Source organism: Gossypium arboreum, chromosome 2 (genome assembly GCF_025698485.1).
Source record: "Gossypium arboreum isolate Shixiya-1 chromosome 2, ASM2569848v2, whole genome shotgun sequence".
Lineage (NCBI taxonomy): Eukaryota > Viridiplantae > Streptophyta > Magnoliopsida > Malvales > Malvaceae > Gossypium > Gossypium arboreum.
The window spans coordinates 108,957,682-108,969,669 of NC_069071.1; the positions used below are offsets into that span (position 1 = coordinate 108,957,682).

Sequence of the window (11,988 nt, forward strand, 5' to 3'; positions counted from 1 at the left end):
TATTCAAATGATACAACAATTTGTTCAGTTTGATGGTTTGCAGGATGAAGATCCCAACGCTCACTTAGTAAACTTTTTGAAATTTTGCGATACATTTAAAATCAATGGCGTTTCTGATGATGCCATTCGTCTTCGGTTATTCCCTTTTTTCATTAAGGAACAAAGCTAAACAGTGGTTGAACTCGTTACCACGAGGGTCAATAACTACTTGGGAACAAATGACCGAAAAATTCTTACTAAAATATTTTTCGCCGGCTAAAACGGCTAAATTACGTAATGATATTTGTTCTTTTGTACAAATGGATTTAGAAACCCTCTACGATGCATGGGTGAGATACAAGGACTTATTGATAAGGTGCCCTCACCATGGGTTACCGCTTTGGCTCCAAGTTCAAACATTCCACAATGGTCTGAATCCTTCGACTCGGCAAATGGTTGACGCAACTGCTGGCGGAACCATCAATAATAAAACACCTGAAGATGCCTATGAGTTTATTAAGGAAATGTCACTGAATAACTATCAGTGGCAAGTCATGAGGACAAAGCCAATGAAAACAGCCGATGTTTATAACGTCGATTCGGTCACCATGCTGTCAAATCAGGTAGAACTCTTGAATAAAAAGATTGATGGTTTTCTTAGTTCTTCACAGGTTCACCCAGTAATGTAGTGCGAAGCAAGTAGCGGTGGAACAAGCCATTCAGAATACCAACCTTATGGCCATAACATGGATAACGAGCAGCTAAACTACATGGGTAATAATTCTCGACCTTAAAACAATCTATTTAGTAACACTTACAATGCAGGTTGGAGGAACCATCCCAATTTTTCGTAGAGAGGCCAAGGAAATCAAAGACCACAACATCTTTCGGGTTTTTAGCAACCACCCTACCAACAGGAAAAGAAGCCGAACCTTGAAGAGATGCTCTCAAATTTTATATCGGTGTCAGAAACTCATTTTTAGAACACCGAGACAGCACTTAAGAATCAACAAGCGTTGATCCAAGGGCTCGAAACTCAGATAGGCCAGCTTTCCAAACTAATCTCCAAACAACCACAAGATAGTTTGCCAAGTAATATTGAACCCAACCCAAGGGAACAGCTCAACGCGATTAATGTTCAAGATGAAGAAGGATTTGTGGAACCTGAACTAGAACCGCGGTAAGAAACTGTGGTAAGCAAAGGTCAATGTGAGGTAGATCAAAATACAAACAACTTAGAGAATGTCGAATATAAACCTCGTGTACCATACCCCAATGCAATAAGGAAAGACTGCTCAGATGAACAATTTGGTAAATTCCTTAAACTCTTAAAAAAATTACATATTAACTTACCGTTTATTGAAGCTCTATCGCAGATGCCAAACGCAATGAAATTTTTAAAAGAGCTTTTAGCAAATAAGCGGAAGTTGGACGAGGCGTCGCATGTGGAGCTAAACACAGTGTGCTCAATTATTCTAAAAATAAGCTACCGAACAAACTAAAAGATCCAGGGAGTTTTACGATTCCTTACTTAATTGGTAGTTTAGATGTTAATAATGTATTAGCTGATTTAGGGGCTAGTATCAACATCATGCCTTTTAAAATGTTCAAGCAGCTAGGTCTCAGGAAACCCAAACAGACTAGGATGAGCATTCAATTAGCAGATAAAACTATAAGATTTCCTAGGGGTATTATTGAAGATGTGTTTGTCAAAATTGATAAATTTATATTTCCCGTTGACTTCATTGTTTTAAACATAGAAGAGGATAGAAATACTCCTTTAATCCTAGAAAGGCCCTTTCTAGCAACTGCTAAAACAATTATTGATGTTGGCATAGGCGAGCTCAGGCTTCATGTGAGAGACGAAACACTCATCCTTCAAGCTCGTAATTCTGACAACACATCAGAAATTCAAGGTGATCGTCTAAACCATTCTATTAAAACTAACCACATGATATAACCCACTTTGCAGGAGATAAGTTTGAAGGAAGTACATAAGCCACTCTTAAACAATAGTAGAGGTTCTATTCATGAAGAACAAAGGCTGCAAATAGAGGAGCTAGATAAATGGCGAACACATAAACCGAGAACACACGATAAACTGAAACTACGCCAGAACGAGCTCGATTCCTCTCCAAATCAACTTAAGGTTGGTGATAAAGTTTTATTAGATACCGTAGATCCCCACATTGTCATTACCACACCGAATGAGGAAATCCCTCTTACGGTACTCAGTATTTTTCCATTCAGTATGGGGGAGGTGAGTCATCCCAAGTTCGGCACTTTTAAGGTAAACAATACTTATTTAAAACCTTATTTTAAGATTGATAGTAGGAATGAGGAGTATAAACTCCTCGAACCACCATGATCATTCAACGGAGAGGTAATTCGAGCTTAGACTATAAATAAGCACTTCTCGGGAGGCAAACCAAGCACTTACTGTATTAACTTCTTCTAAAATTTAGTCTTCAACATCTAACTTACTAAAGGAGCTCTTTAATACAGGTTTTCCATAGAGACAAGGCCAAGCACACGGGCGTGCTTATGGCCATGTGAAAATAGTGCAAGGATTTCCCCAACACGGGCTAGATAAAACGCCATAGTCGTGCGACATGGCCGTGGTCAAGCCTGCCAAAACAACATGGGCGTGCGACACTCCCGTGTGGAAGATCCGTGGTTGAAACTGAGAAACTAGCACGGGCGTGCGACACGCCCGTGTCCAACACCCGTGGTTGAACCTGTCAAATTAACATGGGTGTAGGGCTTGCACACACGGGGGTGGGAGAAGTGAACGAAGCTAGATACGGTCGCGCGACACGGCCGTGTGAACCCACACACCCGAGGTACACTAGCATGGGACAAATTTCAAATGCACCCAAATAGGAAAAACGCGAAACACACTGGCAAAAATTAAGGAACACGGGCTTGTGCCATGGCCGTGTGGCCCAAAATCTATAAATACCCTACACTATTCACTTTCTTCCCCATTCAAAAACCCTAACCCTAGCCTCTGCCAGTTCACACAGCCTCCCTGCCACGCCCGTGCGCCGCCTACAACTCCATTCTCGACGCCCAATCTCTTCTCTTAGCGTTTGTTTACTCCTTTTTCATTTATTTCACTGATTTATAATGCTATTTATCATATTAATCTATATTTTTCATGTTATTTCCATATTGATAATAGCATAAATTTCATTTATCAAACAAGTTATCATCTTTCTCATGTTTAAAATCTTACTCATTACATGATTCCTACACTTCATTTAATTAGCTAGAAGTGAATATTCATGGCTAGGATAGTTGAAATAATCATGCATATTGTGTTGACATCTCTTTTTATTCATATAGTATTTTGCATTCCATTCCTTGCCATTTTTACTTATATCACCATGTTTATGCCACAAAGAAATGGGTCATTGAACTTATTGTTTTAATTGAATTTAGTAATTGTGGCCGAATATATTTATGCATTTTTCTTTTCAAATTTAGTCGCATTCCTTTTATATATTATAAATTGTCTACTCATCAAAAGACGAATTGATGTTTCCACTTGCAGGTATACAATGTTGTCTTTAAGAGGAAAGAAAACTGATGCGGTCGTTGAGAGTACCAAAAATATCCTATTCCATGTAAAATAATAAAAATAACAGTAAAGGGGAAGAAACTTGCGTTCCTGAAAAAATAAAAATAAAAACAGAATTAAGAATTTCGATTTGGAAAAATAAAAATAGTATTTAAATTAAATTGAAATTGCGAAATTAAATAAATGACGGAAATTGAGATGGAGAATATATAAAAATAATAAAGTGATTTAAAGGAAAAGAAGTTCTTATTGGTAGATTCCAGCCTCCAGTTGTCTCATTCCGCCTTGGGTTCAATCCTTGGCTTTTAAATGACCCTTCTCAACTCAAGTAAGCCAGTTATAGTGGAAGAGGACGCCTACGACCACCAGCTCCAAATATTAGACTTACGATTTTTAGGGAACCTGACTCTAGCCAGTAATCTATGCTAGATCAACGCTTCTCAATGGCGAATCCCACGCCATTTTGTCTCTTTGGCTTGCCAACCTCTGACGTAGTAAGTTAACGAACCGACTGTGTAATCCTTCCAAAACATGCAAAGCGGCCGCCTTTGCATATGCTGAAAAGCTTACTTCTTAAGGGCCATGGACGGAAGCGTCAACCCGTAGTGTGAAGAAACGATGAATACTTGGCGAGAAGGCTAAGTACGGATTTTGGGCCTCAAGAACCCTTTTTGGGGAATATTGACAACTTTCGGCTAGATAGGTTTTAGTGGCTCATGATAATTGTGGAAAAGAAAATAAATATAAAAATGGAAAAGGGAATTTTATTAAAAGAAAATATGAAGAAACAAAAGCCTAGACTTTCAGGGGGAGAGTGTTTACAGAAAAAGATGAACCCAAATAGAATCACTTCACCCCCTATTTATAGTGCTAGGGAGATAGTCTAATTTAACTTAAATTCTAAAAAGATAAATACATTTAATTAAAGATAAATAGAGATAATTAAAATAAAATCCTAAAATTTAAATAATCCTAATAATTATCCTAATATAAATTATCCTAATATAAATAAAATGGAGTCTTGTAGAATAAAATCTCTTTTTTTTTGCGTTTTTAGTCCTTGTGTCTTCCATGCTTACACTTTTGGCACAATATTTTTCCTGTGTCGCATATCAGCCCATTATGTCTTCAAATTCGCGCTTTTGTCTATTAATTTTGCTTTTGCCTCCAAATCAGTCCCTAAAAAATAAAAAGACATAAATAGCTCAAATTAGTAGGATCAAGCTCAGAATAAACACATGATTAATACATAAAAATACGTTATTCTAGAGCATTATCAAAAACTGTCGTACCTACTTCAAAGAAGAGGAAGGGAGCGTCCTCTTTCGCGCGTCCAACCGCGAAAATTCGTCACCCTCTCCTACAGTTCCCCCGAGGGCCCTAGGAAGAACTGTTCCAAATACTTCGGGCTAGACCTTTAATTGCGGGCCGTTGCATCGAATGGGCTACTATAGAACAAGTTCAATTGGCTGATTCGATTCAAGCCCCCCTAACCACCGACCGTTGGGAGCTATTCTTTGGGATTATCAAGCCAACATACATTAAGCTCACGATAGAACTATGCTCAACGTTCCATCTTCAGACCGTAATGATGAACTACGATGATCCTGGCACGGTTCAATTTCACCCAGATCCACCAGCTAAGTGTCCCAAAGTTCGGTGCTGCACTGGGCTTATATACGGAGGAGAATGATTTAAACACTCTCAGTCGCCACATACACTTCTCCCCCTCGAAGTGCTGGCATACTTTGGCCCTTGGCGCGCCCTCCTACAATCCTAGCCGCTCCAAGACATCAGTTCTCCCACCATCCCTGAGGTACTTACACGCTATTTTAGCTCACACGATTACAGGGAGGCGAGAAAGCACTGACGTCGTCAACACCCACGATGCCTACTTCTTATAGTGTATGTTGCACAGGCACGTCATCGACCTTGCCTATGTCATCGACCTTGCCTATTTTATCGCCCTCGCAATTCAGCACCAGATGAAGCGGCTTAGGAAGGGGGTCATCTCTATCGACCCCTACATGACTCGGCTGGCGCGACACTTCAGGCTCCTCAATACCGCAACCCAAGAATCATCCCTCACCCTCATCAACCAGATGTCTCCACAAGGTATCTCGAGTATACTTAGCATGAGGATGATCGAGAGGCGCCGAGGAACCTACCCTCCCTAGTATCATCTCGCCCAATCTACCGAGGAGGAGGCCTACGAGGACATTCCTGATGATGTCCCCCAAAGCACGAGGACCCACCGACTCAGCCACCACCACCCTCTCGTCCAGTTCATTCGGTGACTTCATATACTGACATCTCTAAGCGCCTCACTTGATTCGAGCAACAGTGTTTTCAATGATTTGACAACATTGATGCTACTCTACAGCAGATTGTCAGCACCTCCACATTTCATCGCCAGTCCCACCTCGCGAACCATCTAGCAATGAAGATGTTTAAAAACATTTATTTATAATTTTATATTTTTATGTTAATTTTTATTAAAACTACTTTTTATTTTTGTTAGATTTTAGAATTTTATTTTTATTTTTAATTATTAATTTTGGTTATTTCTTTAGGAGTAATTATTCTTCCTAATATCCCCTAAAAAGTTTCTGATTTTATCACAGTTATATTGAGCTCTTAAGCTCATTATCACATAGGAACTAAAACTCCACCGGAAAAGGTTCTCCACGACTGTCATGTTCTGCTCGACCACGACCATAGCTACCACTAGATATAATATTCTTGTGGTGCAAGACTTATGGATTAATGAACCTCTATGACCACCAGAGTATCTTCCTCCACTCTCGAACCAATTACTCTCCAAAACTCCAGTTCGAGGAATTCATCATACAGGAAGTTTCACTTCTCCCCCTATCTTCTTTTTATACTTTAATAACTATTTTTGTGCATTAAGGGCAATGTACATCTTAAGTGTGGGGGGTATTTATTTCATTATCAGAAAAATCCCTGAATGATTGCCTTGTTCTCTTGAAAAGCTTTCATATCATATTTAGGATAAATTTTAATTAATTTATAATTTTGATTGATATATCTTGAATTAAAACATAGGAAATTATGTATTGATTGTTTAAACTTTAAGACATTAGAGAATCAAGCATGATAAGTTGATTTATAATAATTCAAAATCTTAAGTTGTTTCCCCAAAGTTTAGGTATTACTTTGAATTGGAATTCACAAGTTTTTAACATCAAAAAACCATAATTTTTGTGAGATTTTTGAGCCTTTTGAGCATCTATTAATTCTTTCATGCTTACTTTTATTATTGCTTTGAGTGCGTCAGTATTGAACTGTTATTCTAGAACTTGCTTGATTATGCATGTCGAGACCACACCATTTGATTTGATATGTCAAAATGATTAAGGCACTTAGGATTAACCCACTCATGCCATGAAGAGCCTACCTCCATGATTAACCACTAGTAAACCCCCTTGAGGCTAACAAACCATTCTTTGTATTATCCTTAATATTAACTCTTAACCCATTATTGTTGAAATCCCCTAAATTAATCTCTATTTTTGTCGAGATTTGAGTTGAATGGATTGCTTAGCTATGCTTTGTTCTTAATAGTTATTCTATGTTATTTAACTTGTTCCTTAAAAAAAACTACTATGTATATTTATTAGTAATTCCATATTCTGATAATAAGCTCTATTGTATGCAAGTGAGGATTAACTCTTTTTCTAGTTAGGCAATTTTTCAATTCAACCTCGATTCTAACCCTTTCTTTCAGCTTGTGACCATACCCCCTAACCAAGCTTCATTACAACCCTCTAAAGACCTTTTGATTGATGTATCATCTTAAATTATAGTGGTGGAGATTTGATTTTCATGCAAGCCTATGGTAATGACTTTTCATTATTGACTATTGAGTGCTTCATTTATTGTCCTTAAACACCTCGAGTGATTTGAGTGAATCTTTAGTGAGGATGTAAAACTCCGTGATATTCTGAATCAAAGGTAATTACTTAGATGAGGGGAGACACCTATGTTTGCATGAATAAAATGCTCAACTTGGAATGTTTGGAACTTTTATGTTCTTTTAGTTGAACTCTCAATGTATGATTACTTATGGATTAATATGAGATATTATTGATAAAAATTATAAGTTGAGAAGAATTTATTTTGATTATGAGTTGAGAATTTTGCTTGAGGACAAGCAAATGCTTAAGTGTGGGGGTATTTGATAAACCGTAAATTATACATATTTTTACCCCATGTTTAATGCATTTTATGGATGATTTCCCATTAAAATTAGTGAATTCGATGCTCCTAATTCTTTAATTTCATGTTTTATACTTAGGAGAGCATAGAAGAGTGAAAGGAACGAGAAACGGGCCAAAAACTGAGAAAATGGGCTAAAGTATGAAATCAACATGGCCTGGACCTCCTCACACGGGCAGACCACACAGCCGTGTCAATTTGGCAGGCTCGAACACGGCCTGAAGTAATCGAACACAGGCGTGTGCCACGGGAGTGTCCCTGCCGAGCCCAAGTTGAGTCCAATTCGAAAAATGGCTAATTTTGAGGGCTTTTAGGCATTCCAAAGCCTATAAATACACCCTAGAAAAGGAAGAAAAAGACACGGAGAATAGGGAGTAAGGAATTACTCCAAAGAAGCCGATTGATCCATCTCAGAAGCCGGATTCATCATCAAGACTGAAGATCTCTCTCAATTTCCCTTCAGGAGTTTTGAGTTTTCTTTATGTTTTATATTCTTTATTCTTCTGAGATGTTTTCTTATTCAGTTATGAACTAAAACCCCTAAATACCTAAGAGGAATAAAACCTAAGACAAATCTTGTTATTATTTTCTGAATCGTATGATAAATATTTAACTTGTTCTTAATTGCGTGTTCTTAATTCTTGTTTTGATATCCCAGGATACTAATTTAAGACAAGCTCTTATTAAGAGGAGGAATAGACCCTGTCTAAGAGTACATTTGTCATAATTAAGCGGAGTTGATTGTGCGCCTAGACATAAGGTGACAAGATTTTGCCGGATTAAGGTGAAACCTAATAAGGGGATCCATAGATCGAGTTAATGCAACCCTAGAGTATTAATTAGAGAAAAGTCTCTGTTATTCAATCTAGGGATTAAACGTTATTAGTCTTGAATAGTGATAATAACATAACTTAGGGATCTCTACGGAACAAGTTGAATGAATAAATCGTTCAATTCGGAGCCAGAATAACAAGTAAAGTCTAGGTGGATTTTTCCTTAGGTATTGTCTTAAGTCAATCGATTTTCCCCAAAAGCAATTTCCCAATTCTATTCTTTGTGAGTTCTTAGTTTAGATAATTAGTTAATTAAAACAAAACCTCTTTATTCTTAGGCTAGATAATAAAAAGACAGTCATTACTAGTACTTTTAGTTCCTTTTGGTCCGATAATCTGGTCTTGCTAAAACTATATTACTGTTCGATAGGTACACTTGCCTACATCGCAATAATAGTTAGTTCAAGAACGAGTAATTATAAATATTTAAAACCTATCACGAAATCACGCGATCAATAATATTAATTCAACTGTTAAAATTTTAATGGCACTAATGTGACAACCTTGTGACAATTCACGTGTACTTTATACAAATTCAAAAAAATGCATAAAAGAATATTGTAAAGAAATCATTTAAAAAATTTATCCATGTCAAAAATGAAATATATGTGAAATGACATGCAACTTATCATATTAGTATTTTAAAACCATAACAATTCAATCAAATTTTCCTTAAAAAATACTTTCACTAAAATTTGAAAAATAAGGATAAAAATGATAAAAAAAGAAATTAAAACCAAATCAATAAAATAGATAAACAATAAGATTTAAAATTATTATTATCCGATTTAAAATTTAGAGTGGATAGTTTTATCAAAATGAGAATTTCAACATTTTTTTTGAACAAGTTCCGATTATATATGCTCTTTTTAATACAATGCCTAGAACTACCCATAAATAAAAGCATAATGGGTTTCAGCGCACTCGAACTCATGTCCTCTTACATTGATAACAATGTCCATGCTAATTGAGCTGACTTAATACCCCTTTGGATGGGCAATATGATGTGGTGCATTTAGCTTATTTTTTGTCTCACGCTATAGTATATCTCATCGCACAGATGTTTTTACACTAATAGCAGGAAAATGTACCACCCATTCAAATCCTCAATTGGTAATCTCAATAGTTTTAAAAACCATAGATGATTACTAGTAGTAAAAAGATTTTTTTAAAAAAACCCCTCCACCTTTTAATTATTTGATTTTTTGGTAGAAGAAAAAAGTGAAAACCAAATTTGATTTTTGTGGAAATGGTAAATTTGGATTTTTTTTTTAAAATTACAAGTAAAACATAAAAAAAATTAAATTATATTTATCATATAATGAATATTTAATAATTTGTTATATAATGAATACATTTTCTTATAGGTTAAGTAAAAAGAAGGAAATGTAAGGGAAATCACAGGGATTGGTAGGCGGTAGAGAGATGGAAATTATGGAGAAAATGCCAATGAAATACCAAATCAACCAATATGTGTCTTTCACTTCATTTCTGCTTTTTTGTCAAACCTATGCATCATTTTCATTTGTTTTAAACACAGTAAAACCTATTTCTATGGCTATATACTCAAATTTCTACCCTTTCCTGTTACTCACTATCTTCATTAATAGTAAAACAATGGAACAGTGTCTCTAAGCAAGCTACTCATGGACCGAGCCTTCACCACCTTAACCCTATTGTTTTCCCTCACAGCAAACGCCGGCCTCCCTGCTCCATCTCCATCTTCACCTTGATTTGTGGTGGTGCTGCTGGTGCTACTATTTCTCATCTTTTGCATTTCCAAATGGTGATTACACAAGCTATGACCTTTCACCTTCATTTTGTTACACCTCCATCCTTTTCCGTTCCTTCTATTGCACCTCTGGTTTTGATTCCGTTCCTCCATTAACGTATCTTTCTCCATCCTTTCTCTGCTTTGCTGTTTTGTTTCGTAGCTCACCACTACTACTCTCCTTTTCTTCAATGGTATTGCTCTTTCTTCCTCGCACCACCGCCCTATTCATAATCATGCCACCCAAATGAAAACCCTTATTTCAAAATAGAGTGGGTGTCAAATCAAATTTTCAGGTTTTACATAAAAAAATAAAAAACAACATACCATTGAAGGATAAAGATGAGGAAACGGAGTTGCTTGAAGTTGATGTCTGCCCAAACATGCTGTGCCCCAAACTGTAGAACGCAACATTCTAGAACAATCTCAGCCAAAAACTTGATAAAAACGACTAAAAAAGAAAATAAAATCATATATATTACCTCTCCTTAGTTGACACGGACCAGCTATCATCCGTAACACTTCCATCTTGAGCAACGGGGGAGTCAATGGTGGAAAGCCGGGCGTTGGTTCTACTCACCATGACATGTGACGGCGAGGTGGAAAACGACGGCGTCGGCGGAGAGGGTGGTGGAGGTGAAAGGGAGCGTTGAGGGGGCTTTCCACTGTTTCTGACCCTCATACTTGGATGGATTGTTGAAAGGAAGAAAACAAAACAAAACAATGCAGAAAGGGAGGAGTGTAGTGTAGTTTAATAAAAATTGTGATGCTTTGGTAGACCAAAGGATGCGACAGAGGAGGAAAGGGCACTCATTGAGCGTGTACGGTGTGGATTTGATTCAAAGGGGAATCATCCACGATCTCTATTAATACGCGTGCATTTCCTCCCGCCCAGTCCTCCTTTGACATTTGGTATCAACTTCAGTTATTCGTGACGTTTCCACAAATAATTACTAAAATGGTCCTCTTTGCAACATCTATACTAGCCCTTTTAATTTCATTATTTAAAAATTTACTTTTTAGAAGAAATAGAAACTCGGAGAGAAAAGGTGTGGTGGTATGATGTTAAATCGCCATTGAGGACAATGTTGTGAGATAATGAGTTGATGCTCCAAGAAATAGGTCATACTTGGTTTTGTGGTATTTGCCGCAGTTGCTCTGGGCTTGTGCCGAGATCTAAGCTGGTAGAAGCTTATGGAAGTTTGTTGCTCCTTCACCAAGGAATGAGAGGATGTTTGTAGCGATAAGATCTCTTATAAGGCTTGGTGCCATTCTGTTGTGGGTTCTCAATAGTAAGCCAGGTTGCTCACTTGATTGAGCATTTTATGTTTGGGCATAAGCCTATTGTTTACTGAATTTGGGTTTTGATTTTGGGTATAAACAATACCTCGCTTAACTTGCTTGTCTAAAGCAGGCTTGACAGTGGCCTATGGAAGACCAATAAGAATTGCCACTCTGAGTGAGTTGAAAGGACATTTTGAAAGTGATTTAACTTATCAATTTTGGAGGGGAGAGTGGGCATTAACTGCCGACAATCTTGTAGGTTACGAGTTTATGGTGAGACAGTGGAGAAGTGCCAA

General features: G+C 37.2%; 1 protein-coding gene and 1 non-coding gene across 2 annotated transcripts; both read right to left on the minus strand.

Moving 5' to 3' along the window:
• Positions 1-266: 266 nt before the first annotated feature.
• Positions 267-373, minus strand: LOC128289831 (small nucleolar RNA R71). The gene has a single exon (XR_008279475.1). It is a non-coding gene; the product is annotated as a small nucleolar RNA R71 (small nucleolar RNA).
• Positions 374-10,063: 9,690 nt separating this feature from the next.
• LOC108466826 (uncharacterized) lies at positions 10,064-11,214 on the minus strand. Its single transcript, XM_017767184.2, has 3 exons — positions 10,891-11,214; positions 10,736-10,806; positions 10,064-10,632 (listed from the first exon to the last, which is right to left on the minus strand). Exons 1-3 carry the CDS (start codon positions 11,088-11,090, stop codon positions 10,241-10,243), a joined length of 663 nt encoding a protein of 220 aa, XP_017622673.1. The 5' UTR covers positions 11,091-11,214; the 3' UTR covers positions 10,064-10,240.
• Between the last annotated feature and the right edge of the window lie 774 nt (positions 11,215-11,988).